The following is an 18,044-nucleotide window of genomic DNA, read 5'->3' as shown; positions in this document are numbered from 1 at the left end:
CTAATAATGAGCTGGACCTGTTACGCTGCTGTTGCAGACATGCTTGCTGACTGCAGGGCACAGAAAAGTCATTCACTTCAAAGCCACAGATCATTCTGCAAAGACCCTCTCTGTGCATCTCAGCAGGATAAACAACAGCACGATTTGAAAACTGGGCCCAGAGGCGAATGATTCAAATAAGGACAAAGCTTTTGTTTTTAAAAACGGTGGTTAAAGTGTTTCAGAGAAAAACATTCTCGAAGATCAAGAGAGAAGTAAAGCATATAAAGCAGGAGGTACAGCAGCTCTTATTACTGGAATAAAGAGCAAAGCACTACTGACTGGATTTTATAACTGCTGCTTTAATGAACCCAACATGACAGACATGTTCATACATCAAGGCCGATGCAGACGTGAAGAGCAGACGGAGGATGTGCGTGTTTTTCTTTTCTCATAATTTTGGTGCCTGATGGAAAAACAGCTACCGAGTCTGTAAATGAGGGAGCTGGTGCCCAACGTACCCCTGTCCCGGGTCGAGAGCGATGGCCCGCGGATGCTCCATCCCTCCGGCTATGAGCGTAGTGCGCATGTCTCCGTTAAGCTTGGCCACCTCGATCTGGTCCAGATTGCTGTCGATCCAGTACAGCTTCCCAGTGATCCAGTCCACAGCCAGACCCTCCGGAGTGGCCAGGCCGTGCTGCACGACCACCTCGATTCCCGTTACCCCTGAAACAGCATTGGCAGCAAGACCGCATGACTTCACGTTCTTTCACATTCATTCAGCCCTGAACTTCTCTAAGCGTGCCAGAAGGCAAATGTCTGGATTTAACAGAGCCCTGCTAGCTCGTTAAGTCAGCGCGATGTGTGATTGAGTGCCTGTGAGAACAGACCCTAACCCTGGGCGCTGACAGCTGCGTGCTCTGCTCGAGTGCTGCACGTTCCCCGCACCAAACTGCATGTCCTCAGTACTTCAGAGGACTTCAGACAACGCTTAGACCTGATGCTGCCAACAGTTTGCACTCATCATGTGTGGAAGTAGCTCATACAGCACTGACATAACCGACAGTCAGCAGGAAGCAGTGGTTAGTGCAGGAAAACATTCATGAAGCAAACAAAGAAACTGAATAATCTGGAGGGAAGCTGTTTATTACAAAAAAAGGCAAATGGATTAGAAATATATGAAAATCCATCAGCGATTCTCAGATGGATGGACTTTTGTGGGTGTTTCACAGAGGGTGGAACAGCCACAGAGGTGATATCACTGCTCCACAGAGGCAAATAAAGGCTGGGGAACTCAGTGAATGCACTGCCACCCACAAAAATAAAGAGCGAATGAGAAATTCTGATTCATCATTTTATGAGACTTTGTACTACAAAAGCTTTAGACTTGTGCAGTATTTTTAAGTTTGCTCAACCTGAGATAAACTGTAAGGAGCCAATATCAGCAGAAATGAGTCTGTGTGACAGCAGCAGAATAAAACAGAACAACATCGTCGTCGCTGCCTGAGAGGAAAAATGAGCGAAGGTCTTACTGACAGTGTGAGAGCATACCTCCAGACTCTGAGAGTTTCCCCCTGTAGATCTTATCTTCCACCACGTCTGTCCAGTAAAGGAGGCTGTGGTTGAAGTGGAAGTCTAACGCGATGGTGTTCCTCAGTCCTGGCACCAGCAGGCTGTAGTCTCGTTTGTGAAGGTCTATTCGTCGTATCTCGTGCCGGATCGAGAAAATAACGAAAGCCTCAAAGGGATCTGGTGAAGGCGAGACAGTCGAAATAAGTATGTGTAAGTTATCAACGCACCATGAGAAGAATGAGACTCAACACTGCGCCCGTCTTCATCAAGATTTTCACCGTAAGGTATTAACAAAGACTCATTTCTGACTATTGTTACTAAATATATTTAAAAAACAGACAAGAAAAAAAATAATACTACCATGAAAACTAAAATAAACCACGACCCTCATGAATCACGTGAAATATAAATATTTGGTAAGACTTGCAGGTTTTTGTCTTTTTGTAAAGTCAAACCAAAATGATGACTCTGCAAACCGGATGCATACGTGCACATACGTGCACATACGTGCACATCGCCGCTGACCTATTCTGCTCCTTTTTCCTCTCTGCTGTAATCTGACACCTCTCCTATTCATCCAGCTGAGGCCTGTCGGTGTGTGCACACTGAGCAGGAAGCAAATTCAATCTCAAGAACAGCTTTATTATTTTTATAAAGAAGTCCTGCAACAAAGTGGAGACACTGACGCGCACATAAGCAGACAGATGGATGGATAAGGTGGTCGTTGTTGTCCCGCAGTACCCACACAGTGCCAGCTCCTGTTATTAAAACATGTCGTCCACACCGAGGAATTAAATGATCTTGTTTAGCAAATATTAGAGTCGCGAGTCTGCATGGCTGCTGCCTTGTTTAGTGAAGTCACCGTCCTTCCCTGCTTTACCTAAAATCACACATCTGCTTCCCTTTTCCATTAAAGTGAATGTCAACCCTTGTGCTAACTGCTAGCAGCTAGCTTTAGATGATGCCATAGTAGCGTTGGGCTTAATGGCAGCCTGAGCTCCTGGGCTCTCAGGGCTGCATGCTGCAGCACATGCAGATACGTAGACGCTACGATCAGCGATCGAAGGCTCTTTTGTTCCCTAGAAGACATTTCAATAAGTCACACAGCACAGAGCCGCTGTTCGTGCTATTAATGACAACTGCTAAAATTTGCATAGTAATTAAAACAATTAAGCTTAATTTGCTTCAATATATTCCCTTTACTCGGCTTCCATCGGCTCAGTGCGCTGTGCAGATGACACGCTTTTAAACATTTCTCATTGGCTCAGCCATAATGTGGCGTGCATTTATATGCATCGGATGCAGCCAAACCGACGTGTTGCCAAACACTTTGGGAACCAACGCGCGGCATTTTCCCGTTTCTGAAAAAAGCAGATACATTTGTAAGTCGTGTCCTTTGAGGAATAAATGCTGTAGGGTCTCTGAGAAGTGTCTAAATCTAGCGACAAGTCGTAACGCTGGCAAACAGCGCTCCCAATCCCAAACTCGGCCTCGCCCACCGAGGCTCCGGACGCTATTTCTGCCTCCAGTGCAGCTCGTCTCCTGAGAGGCGCACAGCTAACGCTTGTTCCAAGCGACACATGGACACTTGTACACAAACTGCACTTAGTATTTCAAAACTTTTGCAAGTCTTTTCTTCACAGCACGCTTTACTCAGTCACACTTTAGGGAACACAGATGTAATTAAAACTGTGTCCTTGCCTCAATGTCACATCTCAGTGCTGCGACCGAACGAGCTACAATGCTTCTGCAGAGACGACGCGTACTCGCAGCTTTTTCCCCCCATTTATTACTGCGATATGAAAAGGAAGAAAAGACGTGAGCTCCGGACTTTACAAAGCATCCAGCAGCAACGCTTCTCAGGATTCAGGTGCAATGCTTGTGTTTGCATGCAAAACGTGATTTATGATGAAGCTGTACAATTCAGATCAGCTCCCAGAGAAAATTGTGTATTTTCCTGCGTTAATGTAAGATTAGAGCTGCAACTGCCATCAATCTCGGCGCCAAAGAGAGAAGCGAGTAATCAAAGCCAGGTCCATAAATCTGAACGCGACGGTCCAACAGCATGTGTGCAACTATTGTGTTGCAGTGGCTTCAAAGCAGTCTAATCAAGTGGATTAGTGAGTCACAGCAATCACATTATGCGATGCCAGGCCGGTTAAACGTGTGTGTTTGGGCCTGAGGTGAGTCAGCTAGCAGAGCTGGCTCACTCAGCATCACAGGAGATGGAAACAGACGGCTCTCATGGAGCCGAGCCTCTTCACATTTGATTGGATTTGAATAGATAGATACTCTAAATCACCGTCTATTACTGTTCTTCAGACTACCTCCTCACTTTTTTACCACTCACAGACGCTAACACGAGGACCTTCCCATTACGCGCTCGTGTTTCAGCCGCTACCGTCCGCAGAATCAATCGATTATACGTTTCTCTATAATTAAAACTCACATTTTTCAATTACTCGCTCGCACAGAAGCTGAGATTACAACTCAAAATCAAACGCGGTGCAGGTGCATCACGGCCAAGGACAAATGTATTATTACTGCAGCCACAGACCGGCAGTGCTGCACGCTGGAGGCAGCCTGCAGCATCACTGAAACAAACATTAGAAGGCTCGGGTCTGTTACCTGTGCTGTGACAGCTGTCGCCGTCCGAGTCGAGCATCCATCCTGGATAACAGGAACACTTCACTGTGGTCTTGTACTGCTCACACACTTGGCTGCACTTCAGGTGGCGGCTGCAGTAGTCCACCACCTCACACGTCTTGTTGCTGGAGTCCAGGTGAAGCCCGGGGGGACATGAACACACAACTCCTTTGCCCGGTGCCACAGTGCACTGGTGACTGCAGCCCCCTCTGGCTACAAGGCACAAATCTGGGGTGAAGAAAGGTCCCGAAATCTTAGAAAGTACACAGAGATGAATCTGTGTCTGTCTGACAGGAATCCTAAAGGTTTAATATTTGCGCATAGGAAAAAAGACGTGGTCTTTTAAACTGTGAGCTGCTGCAGACAGCATAAAGGTGGTGTGTAATGAGCAGGCACATAAACAGCAGGTGGTGCAGATTCATGAGGAGAAGAGTGGCGTCTATTTGCATTTAAAGCAAAGCAGGAAAAAACTCATTTTTTCCAGAAATTACATAAAAAACAAGTCTTAACTTTGTGCTCCTCATCCTGTCGTAAAGTTCTCGTTAATTAGCAGCTCGAGATGAAACATGGAGTGAAAATGAAGCTGTGAACGAGACCTGGACTTAGCAACATAAGGAGAAATGAACAAAACAGTCACAGTGGCTGAATGGTGTGAATCCTGCTGAGCTGGTGCAACTCAGACCCCTGAGGTCCCATCTGAACACAGCCTAATTTTCAATGAGGAGCCAGAAGCTCTTTTAGCTACAAAAACACTCGAGGGTCCTGTGAGGCCCCCACGAGGCTCGGCTAGTGACGCTCTCGAAAATGAGCCTCCGCGTTTACGCTGCTCACTTTTAAGAGATTAGATGGGAAGAGCTGCTCACATGAGATAATCTGTCTCATCTGAAGGCTGTTGGACAAACACTTGCAGACTTCATATTCTGTCCCTTTGGTCTCAACAGACACCAGTTACATGCTGACGGGACACCGAAGAGCTCCAGTGGGAGATTTTTGGCATTCCCAACATCACAACATACTTGCATATCATACGTGTGATGATGTGAAACCCTGTAAATGCAGATTTGCCTTAAAGGCTTGCTTGTCTTTGCATCGACTTTCTTTGGTTCTAAACTGCTGCTACACATCAAGTTTTCATTAATCCATCCATGCACAAAGTGCATCGTTCAAAGTTTCCGTGGATGGAAGTCATTATTTATGACACTTTCTCTTTAGTCTTCCCACTTACAATGATTCTTATGTGAAACATTCTCTCGTGGGCTTGAAAGGTGGGTGTAAATGTTCCTGAGGAAGAACAGCCGTTACAGTCAGCTTGGATCTCGCCGTTGACAAGTTTTGTCATATGTCTAATTATCCGCTGTGTAACTTGTCAGAATCTGTTGACACTGGTATGACTCAACTACTCCGGAAACTTTTCCAACCTTTTTCTGACTGAGCGTTTGATGAGCTGTCCGCATTAGCTGTCCACAACAAAAGGCTGCGTTTGGAAACCTCAGCACCAGAAAGGAAAACGAGAAAAGCCGGAATTTTTACAAAAAGTGTGACAGCGGACGGTAAAACGCGATAAAATAGAAGAAGCGCGTGGGTGAGCTTTGCTCTGGATGTAGGCGGAGCCATGTGTAGAACATTATATTCACTGGTTGATCCAGTGTTGTGGGATTAGATCCTCAGTAATCACACACGACTCGTGTGTCCACATACTTTAGACATAAGACATCATTACCACAGATGGGTCCTTCGTCGGAGCGATCCGCACAGTCCACTTTGCCGTTGCAGATCTTATCGGGCGTGAGGCAGACCGAGGAGTCGTTGGCACACGGGTACTTGGGCGGCTTGCACGCAGCCGACTCACACGACTCTTCGTCCGAGCGGTCCTCACAGTCGATGTCCCCGTCGCACACCCAGCTCTTTGTGATGCACTTGCCTGCAGGAGCCGAGCAAACATTAGCACAAATCTTTCAAGCAGGTGAACGTTTGATGACCAGCTGATGAAATCTCCTTATTTCCACAGGATTCAGAAATAAAGCTCCCTGCTGAGTGATGCATTCAGGGGGAGACGGATTTCTCAGTTCTTTTGTCATAACCTTAAAACAAACGCCATGTATTATTCCCAGAAGGCCACAGTCAACAAGCTGCCTCTCTGGTTTGTGTTTAAACCGATGAAAAAGTCCACATACAATCAATATTCCCTGTGCTGTGCAAAGGAGCCTGATTGGTAAATCCCTCATTGCGGGCAGGAAGATGTAGGTAGAACCACGAGGGGGGTGAATAACAGAGACACTGGGATGTATCAGCATCACTCAAAGCTTGTATGTTTTCCACATTTTCGATCCCACCGGCGTGTTTGGCGCCAGATCGGTGCAAACTGACATGGGATGGTGCCACGACTGCGTATGTTTGCTTTTAAATAAAAATGCATTCACACGACGCTGCTGATTTAACCCGTCAGGTTCTAAATGTCTCATTTAGTGGTACCGTAGTTGCAAAGATAAACACAAACGCTTCTCCGTGAGTAAAATATGCTCGACACTTGTGGCGCAGATGCTGTGTTGGGCTGTTTTTGTGCTAATGCACATGGACAAGGAGGTTAATCATTTGTGTAATTGAATTATCTCCATCCTGAAAATTTCACCTTGAACGACACAGCCTGAAAACCGCACAGTCTGCGAGCAGAGGATGGATCGAGGATGTAAAAGGAGGGAAACGGATTTTGTTCAGAGTGGGCGGCACGACGGGGAAACCTCCTCCTGAGTGGATTTATTAAACGTGGCTATTGCTTATTATTATTTATTTGAGGGTGAAATACTTTTTTATCTTCTTTCCAAATATAACCAACCTACTAAAATATCAGGTTTCATATTTAATTCAACAAAACGTTAGCGTAGCCACAAATGAGAGATGGCTACTCTCTTGAGATGGTCCTCAGTGTGGCTGCAAATGCACTTTTAAATAATAGACGAGTGCATTTACAGTGTTTTCTGTGTGCATTTGAACATTTCTCACCAATTAGTGTATAAAGAGCTTCATATTTGTAGGGTCGACCTTACAGTATAAAGCGCCTTGAGGCGACTGGTGTTGTGATTTGGTGCTGTATGAATAAAGTTGAATTGAACTGAATATTTGCTGATATCATCCACGTGATCCTGACTGCACAGCAACACTGTAATACTTAGTGTAATGCTAAAGGTAAAGATCCCTGATAAAAGCACACACTATATCCACTCCCATATAAATGGATGCATGGATTGTATACAGTAGGCACTGTAATCCAGATTTATTCCTGCAATATCTGGCAGTGATTCCAGGCTAGAAGTTCCTCATTAAACTGTCTCAGGCTAAAAGTTTCAAATTGAGAATAAATCCTTCCCCCATTTAAATGTCTGACTCTCCTCCCTGTGACTGAATACTTTATCAAACACTGTATTTAAAGGCCTGAGATTAGATATTTCATGCAAAAAAAAAGTGCTTCTGGATAAATTACTGTGCTTGTACTATTAGCATTACTTATTAATATGTAGTATTAATAGCAGGCACCACAGTCAAGTGAAGCATCTCACTGCATTATAGTAATGATCTAATTGGTGGTATATATCGTGCTTGCTTTTTATACTCACACATGGACAGCGTAAAAAAAGAGCACACGCTTCTGTCACGTGCACGAACTGGGAGCAGGAAGGGAAAGCTGGGCTGTGAACTGGTTTGCACATGTGCAGCACCAGTGGGGAAGCTAAATCTGATCCATTGAAGCATATCGACTGAGGAATCAGCTGATGTCACTGAGATTGTGCCTGAGCTTGACTTCATAGTTTGCTTAAGCTGCTATCACGCTAGATGCTGTTTTGTTGCATTGCTTCAGATTATCCTCTTCATCTCTGGCTCTCCTTCATCCGTCAGAGCTGCAAAGACCGGCTCTTTTAGAAAGGCCTTTTTGAATATTTCCAGAGAGGGCAGTGTGTTCTTCAGAGGAGGACAGAACAAACTGCATGAGTGAACAGAGATCTGACACGGCGCAACTAGAGAGAATAATAACTGTGTGCTTTAGCCAACCTGTCACCATGCAGCAAAAATGAAAAGGAAAAGCGTTTAGTGATAAGTGGAAAATTCCAGGACTGCAGGACTTTTTTTGTTTTTGCCCTTTTTCTTACATTTAATACAAGAAGGTAGATGCTCAGTCGGGGTGCGTGGACGGTTTAAACAGACTCTGATTGGTTGAAGAACCACACGCAGATGCTCAGATTCATTTATAACTCATTCAAATATTGTGGACTCTCTCATATTTCACTAAGTTCACTCTTGTTTAAAGGTTTACTTACTGAACTCAAATCCATGCCAAGTTTAATTTTTATGCCTCAGGACCCGATGTTACCGCAGTCAGACCCACAGCATCACTGTCAGCTGACTAATGAAGTGTAAACATTCAAAAAAATCTGGAAAGTATCTCAAAGCTACGAAACATCAGTTTGCATTAATAATAATAATGGATTGCATTTATATAGCACTTTTCAAGGCACCCAAAGCGCTTTACAATGCCACTATTCATTCACACACTGGTGGAGGCAGCTACAGTTGTAGCCACAGCTGTCCTGGGGCAGACTGACAGAAGCCAGGTTGCCATATCGCACCATCGGCCCCTCTGGCCAACACCAGCAGGCGGTAGGTGAAGTGTCTTGCCCAAGGACACAACGACCAGGACAGAGAGCCTGGGGATCGAACCGGCGACCTTCCGGTTACAGATGCGCTTCCCAACCCCCTGAGCCACGGTCGCCCCAATTGTTAATTGTTGAGTTACAACAACAACAGGACCCCAACACAGAGGTGGCACCTCCAGGACCGCTCTGTGTGTTTCTACCTGTCACCTGCACATTAACTCACAGCTCGTTGTTAACACTGCGCTGTATTCACTACCTGTATCTTTGCAGGTGAACTTAGCCTTGGGGTCACACATCCTCTTCGTGCCCTCGCAGTCCTTCTCATCGCTCCCGTCCTCACAGTCCTTATCGCCGTCACAGCTCCAGCGCTCCGGGATGCAGGTCCCGTCGGTGACGCAGTGGAATTCCTCGGCACTGCACTCGATCACCGGCGGCAACACTAAAACAAAATTAATTTGACAATGAATGCCTTTGAGATATACAGCAAAGTGTCACGGGCAAAAACCTCGCAGTTAACCTTTATTTTAAAAGAGACGTATTGGTGGCAAATATTTATGATAGTGAGCCGGGCAGCGGCGTCTATAACAGGTCAGCACCCCGAGAAGAATGGAGTTATTTCACAAGTCTTTAAGGTTTATGTGTCCGAGATATTTCTGTCTTCTTTAATCGCTCTGGTTAGTATATCACACACACGGGTTTCATCAAACAATCGGGTACGACGGCTGCGTGTGTGTGTGTGTGTGCACATGTTTAGACATCCTTGTGAGGACAGAAAACAGGCATGCTGCTATACTTGTGGAGACCAACAGTCCTTATGGGGACAAAATGCTGTGCCCACCAGTTTGAAGACATTTAAGGACAAAAGTTTAAGTGTTCCTCTGTGGACCGAAGTCCACCCTGAGGTCCTCCTCTTCCCCCGATGAGCCTGGTCTTTTTTGTTCGTTAGTTTTTGTCCCGTTTTGCTTGTTAGGAATTTTGTGTAATTTCTTTGTCCCCTGTTGGCTGGTTAGGGTTAGGCTGAGGGTCAGGGTTACACATCCACTCTTCATGGTTAGAGTAAGGGGACAGGGAAAGCATATGTCAGTGAGAGGTCCTCACTAAGATATGAAAATCTAAACTTATGTTATTTGGAAATAGTGGTTTAAATACAAACGCAAAGATTCAAATAAATGGTGCTGATATTGGAAGAGTCAGTGAAAATAAATTTCTGGGGGTAATAACAGATGAAAAACTCAACTGAGAGCTCACATAAGAGATATTCATTCCAAAGTATCACGAAGCATTGCAACACTAAACAAGGCAAAGCAGGTGTTAGACAAACATCACTTCATATTCTACTGTTCACTGGTTTCACCATACTTAAGCTATTGTGCAGAGGTCTGGGGCAACAACTATAAAACATTACATTCACTTTTTACTCTTCAAAAAAAGCAGTTCGAATCATCCACACTGCAGGTTACAGGAACGTACAAACTCACTATTTTTGCACTGAAATATTGAAAAATTGACGATCGAGTGAAATTCCAAACAGCACAAATTCTATTCAAAGCAAAAAATAAAGAACTGCCAGGTAATATTCAGAGTATGTTTGTTTTGAAAGAAGGAAGTTATAATTTAAGGGGTTTTTGTAACTTCAAAACAACGAAGGTTCGCACTACAAGAAAAGGCTTTTGTGTTTCTGTGCATGGAGTGAAACTGTGGAACAAACTGAATATGGAATTAAAGCAACGTCCAAACATAAAACTGTTCAAAAAGAGTTATAAAAGTATGATCTTCTCGATCTATAAAGAAAAGGAAAATATTTAAATTAAGTGAATGTCATGTAAAAATTCATGATGTGATATTACAGGATATAGTATATCAGAAATCTGTTCACTATTTTTATTACAAATGATATCAGTAAGGAAGCAACTAAATATTAACTGATAATTTATGGCAATAATTTAAATAAGTGTTTACTTCCTCCCTTTCAACGGTTTTTTGTATGTAATTTGTATAGTATTTTTTTTCTTTCTTATTTTCTTTTCTAAATGTACTTGTATATTGTTCACATGTTGAAATAAATTACCAAAAAAAAAACGAGTGTGTGTGTGTGTGTGTGTGTGTGTGTGTAATTGTGGAGTCACAGCCTGTGTTTTAAGAATGGTTGGGTGGGTAAGCAAAACTCGCCCAACGATACACGACCGTGTTCACCGGAGGACCCGGGGATCAAACTACCAACCTTCTGTTGAGCAGCTGACCCATAGTCAGACATAGTGTCTGACTCACTGGTTCAAGCTCACCTTATTGTATATTCCGTGTGTGTTGATTTGGATGTGATGGCTTAATGCTTAAATGAAAAAACAGAAAACTATTTAACAGTAGAAGCACAGCGGAGACAAATTCAAGCCTCTGGGGCAGAATTAGACACAGGGGGAGGAGACGTCTGCAGCTCCCATCAGGAAATGGTTTGATGAATGGTGCACACATTCTAGTGACAAGCAAGCGAGCTGTGAGTTTTCTAGGAGCTTACATAAGGTTTGTGTGATAATTAGATTAAACGATTCAAGTCCTGATGGTAAAATTCCCGCGCACACAGAGCAGATAAGATTTAGTCACACAGCAGTGTGAACACAGAGTTAGTGGACTCGAGCTGATTAGCTGTTAAACTTGTAATTACAACACCTACATTTAAATGCTGATTCGAATTGCAACTAAAATCATTTGCACACTCAAATAAATATAAATCAGCGCTCGGTGGCACAGGCAGCTCGTGTGTGATGATTTAATCTATGACGGTGTATTATAAATAAACAGGTTAACACTAGCTGTTTGAACAAATGGAAGACAGGATGTGTCGGTCATTTCAAAACCTGTTCATCAGCATTTTAACACGCTGCGCAGACATCGCTTACATGCAGGTCCACCTCTGCAGGTTAAGGTCTCGTCGCTGAGGTCACCGCAGTCGTTGTCGCCGTCACAGGCCCAGTGGTCGGGGATACAGCGACCATTGGAGCACTGGAAGTGGGTATTGGAGCAAGACTGGATGCAGCCCACTTCATCGCTGCCGTCTCCACAGTCGTCATCTGCACACATGCACAAAAGTTCAGTGACAGATTATTGTTATGAACGCTGGTGGGTGTAAGGTATATGTAATCCTGGTTATAACCATGAGGGCTGTTGCCGTTGCACAATGCACTTTTTTCATGAAAAACTTGGGCTGTTTTCTCTGGGCTTTGTGTGTGTTTGTTTGTTTGTTTTTCTCTCTCTGTGTGAAGAGACTGCAAACCAATTTCCCACTGGGGACAATAAAGTTACCACTGGCCAAGGTTAGAGCCAGTTTATGCTTTCACCTGAATCGCAGTGCCACTCCACACTGATGCATCGTCCACTGGAGCAGCTGAACTGGGTGACGGGCTCACAGGTGGGGAAAACTGCACATAAACAAACATAAGTTCAAATTAAAGAAATATTTGCTTCACGAAGCCACAAACAATCAGCTGTGCTTGTAAAATGTGATAGCAAACATCAGGTTTGTGTCCTAAACTCAACACTGACCTAGACTCTGAAAATGATATAAAATAAAACAAAAACAATACCAATAATTTTTAAAAATAATCCTATTACATTTTTATATGTAAAAAATAACAAACACACTGTATGGAATCAAAGACGACAGTGTGAGTGAAAGACTTGTGTCTCATAAATCTGTCGAATAATGAAAATAATCTATAAACTAAAAAGGTTTTTATAGGCAGCTGCACGTTTCAGTTAGAGGAAGAAAAACAGGAAAACAAGAATGATTAAAATCATATTTCTCACTTTATGGATGCACACATCGCAGGGAAACTCATTCATTAGTCCTGAGATATTTCAGTCATGGTGAAACATCTTCAATATAAATGTTACTATCATGTTAATTCTTATATGAAGGTTTGTTAAAGGTGTCCATGACCATAAAACTGAAAATATTAAAAATATTAATTACTGTTATACGTCTTTCCATACATGCACTGATAGTCTGGAGCCGACTTAAAGAATAACTTTAAATGATACTAACATTGATAAGCTGTAGTTTAAATATATCTGCTGACAGCTCACATTCGTGACTGCAGGATGTTCCCAGTGTCTCACAACGCTCAGGTTTAATCTTCCGTCTCCACCACAGATCCGTAACCGTAGGGATTTTTTAGTAATAGCTTTAACCTCAGCGACCTTCCAGAGATTCCCATTTGGGTTCATTTGGGACTCTTGGGTTAGCCGTTTCATCATTTTAGTTTTTTACCCCTTTCACACAGTGACAAAGTGCATTATCTGACAGAACAGAAAAAAGTTGTCTGATTAAAGTGATGTTAGGAAAGGAACATAATGTTTGAATCAAGAATGATTCCAGCATCCTTCTGATTCTTCTGCTGATGACACACTTACACTCTTACTGCTTCCATCAAGAGGGAAACAACATCACATTCACCTGATGAACTAATATAAAAGCATTCATGCTAGTGTTAACCAGTGTTGGTCAAGTTACTTGAAAAACATAATCAGTAACTAATTACTGATTACTTCCCCAAAAAAGTAATCCCGTTACTTTACAGATTACTTATTTTCAAAAGTAATTAATTACTTAGTTACTTTTTAAAAACACGATTTACACCCTGAGTAGCTGATAAAGCGATAGATCTTTCAGCCCAATTCTACTTTTTCTGCATAATCCATCATAAATGTAATCAAATGGAAAAGTCTCTTTTTAAAACTTGTTTTATTAGTTTTAACCTTTTAACTTTACACATGAAGCAAACATTAAATTATCTGCAACATTCTCTGACTGGAATAAATTAGTTTAACATGTAAACCTATTTTCTGCACATTCCAGCACATAAAATAAAATATTTTTTGTGTTTACACTCAGTCTTTCAAATAGATGCAAGTAAAACACAGCAGAAAATAAATAAAGTCAAAGACTCAGCGGTCCTGTTGCTCTATTTTCACCTGTAAAGCAGGAGTGGGGTAGGCGGAGGTTTACCCTGGTGCAGGTGTGCCGCGGTCAGTGGAAGAATCCGCGAGTTTCTCTGTGAGTTTCCCATTACGTCGTAGCTACTCGGTGCTTGTTGGAAGTTTAGGGGTTTTTTCGCTGTAAAAAGAAGTTTTCTTCCCACGCACAGCGGACACTAATGTTTTTGTCACTTTTTATGGAATCAAACTCAAAGTAAGGTCAGTACTTCCACGCTTTAAACGCTGCACGCTCATACTCTCTCTGCACTCGATATATGATCCATTGTTGATCTGCACACAGCTGTTGTCACGAACGTCGCACTCGCTTACGTCACTGTCATGAGACATTCTTGCAAGAAAATCACGGTTTTAGTAACGCAGTAACGCAGCGTTCCTACGGGAAAGTAACGGTAATCTAATTACCGTTTTTGCAATAGTAATCCCTTACTTTACTCGTTACTTGAAAAAAGTAATGGGATTACAGTAACGCGTTACTGCCCATCTCTGGTGTTAACACAGTCCCTCCAGGAGTGGACGTCCCAGGTCAGACTGTACCAGCAGTCAGAGAAACAGCAAAAACCCAGGAGCTCCGTCTCGGTTCAACATTACGTTTCATGACGATACAATTAGAAAAAGACTGAATAATCAAACAGTGTCCGGTGGACTCTGTGTGCAGGTGACATTGTGACAATGTCAGGTTAACGTTTTCATTCCCATCAGACACCAGCCGTGTTTCTGACTCGGAGATATGATTCCTGGATGCCTGAAGCTTTATTGACTTGAGTATAAAACACAGGCCTATATTTGAAATGATTTGTTGACTGAAATACTTTTAGGCGCTGCAGAGGAGACAGATAATATTTCTGTCCTACAGGATGCTTTCCTCAAAAATGTCAGGTTTCAGCGACGGCACATGTCTGGCTGGAATTTAACATTCGTTAAAAATGAAGACGAGACATACATAAATAATGAAGGTTTCGAGTAAACAGTGAGCGTTGTTAAAAATAAAACACCGGCATCCATAAATAATGCCGGCGAACAGAGCTGCGAGCGAACCGAGCGCTCAGTAGAAGACGGTGTGTGACAACTACTAAACTACTGACAAACAAAATCCAAATTAGTATCAATCTCTAAGGCGGCCACCACTGAGCTTCAGGTGTTCCTAAACCCACAGTAGCTCCACTGAAGCTAAGTGAGCTGCCAGAGCTGCACAGAGCAGCGCCTGCAGAGAAGTAATGCCTGAGGAAGCTCAGACAGCAGTACGGGAGAGAATATGTTTTGCTGCACAGCTTGATTATGATTGAATGAAGCCGAGCATGAACTTTAATTACTGCTTACAACCCGGCTGTTTGTGACTGCATATTGAAGCGGCTTAGGACACACAAAGGGAGGCTGAGGCGATACAGCACGCTGCAGCATTTGGCAAACATCGATCACTGTTAAAGGCTGATTTCATACAAATAGTGATTAAAGCGAGTCTTAAAACCTCCTTTTAAACGTATGCTTCCAATTCAGCATCGCTGATGAAAACGTATGAAATTTGTAGCTGCAGACATCCTTTCCCCTGCTTCAATAAAAGGTTAAATACATCTTCAAAGAGCTCAAAGCGCTCGGGTCATAATGGCATGCCATGTATTTTTATTATGCCTTCTAGGTTTAGCCCAGAACACAGAGTACAACTTTCCCAAAGTGAAGCTGACAGATTGTATAATACCACTGAGACATGACTACAGAACAGTGAGCTACTGTACCCAGCACCACCCACCGAAGCTGCTGCCATTTGTGAGGACATGTCTAGGTCTTGGTCCAGAGAACACAGCATCAATAACTGAGTCTCTCTGTCCACTGAATGAAGCAGCGCCTTTCTAAAACGTCACAAAAATGCACAAGAATTTTGCAGTTGTTAAATGTCTTCTGAGCTTCTTCTACCTTCATGTTTTCAAACTGCATTAAAACTGTCCAGCAGATCAAAATCTCTCTACTCTCCTTAACTCTCCTGGACATTAAGCTGCTACTTTTGGGAAGCAGCCACACTAAAGGGATCGAACGAGGGACCACCGACCGGCCGGAGCCACTGACTAAAACAAAATCCTTTACCTCAGCAGGCAGCTGGCTGACATTGTTCACCTGTGCTTCCTGCTATCCACCCTGCATCAGTCTTCCTTTGTCTTTGAACCTCCAGCAGCTCCACAGGCAGCAGTACAAACATCCACACTGCACTAGCCGTGTAGGTATAGCAGCACAGACGCTGCATAGGTCTGTTAGCTTTGGTTTGATTTGTTTTACATAAATCTCTTTCATACCTGTCGCACTAGCTGAGCTGTTTTGTTGTAAAAAGAAAACAACATTTTATTAATTTATTATATTTTTAAAAGTACTTGTGTGTTTTTTTATTTCCCCTATGCTGTGCTATTAAAGAGTAATGTGAAAACAGCAGAACTTGTATCATATTATGAAGTGAGAACAGCTTAGCACATATTTTTAGCTCCAAGTGGGAACTGCATCGTATACATTTGACATTTGTAAAGAGATTTTTGAAATTTCAGCATATTAAATTTACCCTGAAAGGGTAGAGTTAAAACATCTCACTAATATTAAATGTGAGAAGTAACAGAAAATGACCCCAAATGATTTTACTTGTGTTTAATGAAATCATCATGTTGCTGTTAATCAAACAGAGCCAAGACAAACGTACTCGGTCACACACAGAGTGACGTTTGAGTGACGTCTGGGGAAAAGCACGCGTGACTCACCGCATGATATTTCATCAGACTTATCCCCACAGTCGTCCTCCCGATCACAGCTCCAACTGCGAGGTATACATCGTCCGTTCTGGCAGGAGAACTGCTCTGCCTGACAGGGCTGGGCTGAGGAAGAAGAAAGAGGCCACTTAATTCAATCGCACCTGCATAAGTCAGTGTAGCGGCTGCACAACAACTCTAATGGTCACTAGATCACCCAAATGTCAATGTAAGGCTGGCGCAAACCCTTTATCACTCAATCGCGCGGTTGAAGACGGGCGTGGAAAACGCGCTGTTGCTGATGGGCCGTCAGTTACGTGCTGGTGGTCACACTCGTGACAGCAGCTGATGTGGGATACGCGTGTCAATCCACCGACGGGGGAACATTCGTCATCTTCTGGCTAATGCTCATCGATCGATCCTCTGAGGATAAAAAGCTCCGGAGAAGTACGACTAATGCGATATGCTGTAAGTGTCCTCGTAGATGCTCCAAGTCTTTGATACTAGAACGCCCTTAAACAATGAGATTGATTGCACAGTACCGCCGCTCCTTCACAGCCTCAAAATATTACAGTGACGGCTGCCCTGACAGCACCTGACACCAGTGTTCAAGTCTTAGAGAATAAAGCACATCTGAAGTGAGAACATTTTTATCAAAAGACGTCAGAGACAAATGTTTCATGGCCTACTGTGCAGATGAGAAGTTTACATAGCTGAACGGTCCTCAAAACTGATCGGAGAAGCACCTGTAACCACGCTACGTTTTCCTGAAATCACCGGTTTCACATCAGCGTTTATTCATAGAATTAATCATATTTGATAAAATGTGAAACGACTGAAAATGAGCCAGCGAGCACAGACGAGCAGCGCTGACAGATGGCACACGACTGACATCCAAAACTCCCCAAATCTAAACCCGACGTGAAAGCAGCCCGTGCGTACCTGAGCAGGTGTTGTTGGACTCGTCCTCGTTGTTGCCGCAGTCGTTTGTCCCATCGCAGAGCCATCGTTTGGGGATGCAGCGATTGTTGCTGCATTTGAACTGATTGAGGGGACAAGTGTGGTTGTCTGCAAAGAGTTCACCGCACAAAAAGCAGATCAGTCAATAAAATCAAATGAACGAACACAAGAATGAAAAAATGTATCTGACAAATACTGCATGTTGTAACATGTTAGTGTTGTAGTGTTGCAGAATCTAAACTGCAGACAGCACCCACTCAAGAACTGTCACGAAGTCACTCAGCGCTGACGTGACCTGCCTTCAGAGCAGTCTGGGTTCAAAAGGTGCTGAACGGTCGACCTGTGAGGTTTTATTGTGTTATTTGGTCTTTAATAAAGCTGGAGGGGAGGGAACTGCAAAAGCCAAGGTCATAATTATCTGACGCACGCCAACCAAACCTGAGACCGTACTGTGCCAGTCAAAAATATCCATGATCGTCATTTTGTCAGGTAGCGTGTGCTTCACAAGCTGTTTACTCACATTTGATCA

At 43.3% G+C, this 18,044-nt stretch overlaps 1 protein-coding gene across 1 annotated transcript in view; it reads right to left on the bottom strand.

Moving 5' to 3' along the window:
• The window catches only part of lrp1bb (low density lipoprotein receptor-related protein 1Bb), a 276,779-nt gene that overhangs the window by 119,491 nt on the left and 139,244 nt on the right, over positions 1-18,044 (bottom strand). Inside the window, exons 17-25 of the mRNA XM_086266712.1 lie at positions 17,498-17,623; positions 16,568-16,681; positions 12,176-12,256; positions 11,738-11,908; positions 9,100-9,282; positions 5,918-6,118; positions 4,180-4,425; positions 1,531-1,728; positions 501-705 (exon numbers count right to left, since the gene is read on the bottom strand). Coding sequence (XP_086122838.1) covers positions 501-705; positions 1,531-1,728; positions 4,180-4,425; positions 5,918-6,118; positions 9,100-9,282; positions 11,738-11,908; positions 12,176-12,256; positions 16,568-16,681; positions 17,498-17,623 — 1,525 coding nt within the window. The remainder of the gene's footprint in view (positions 1-500; positions 706-1,530; positions 1,729-4,179; positions 4,426-5,917; positions 6,119-9,099; positions 9,283-11,737; positions 11,909-12,175; positions 12,257-16,567; positions 16,682-17,497; positions 17,624-18,044) is intronic.

Source organism: Aulonocara sp. 'chitande type north' Nkhata Bay, linkage group LG16 (genome assembly GCF_057382095.1).
Source record: "Aulonocara sp. 'chitande type north' Nkhata Bay isolate Kocher_YH1m ecotype deep benthic linkage group LG16, A_spYH_male_GT1.1, whole genome shotgun sequence".
Lineage (NCBI taxonomy): Eukaryota > Metazoa > Chordata > Actinopteri > Cichliformes > Cichlidae > Aulonocara > Aulonocara sp. 'chitande type north' Nkhata Bay.
This window is presented reverse-complemented; position numbering and strand designations above follow the sequence as displayed.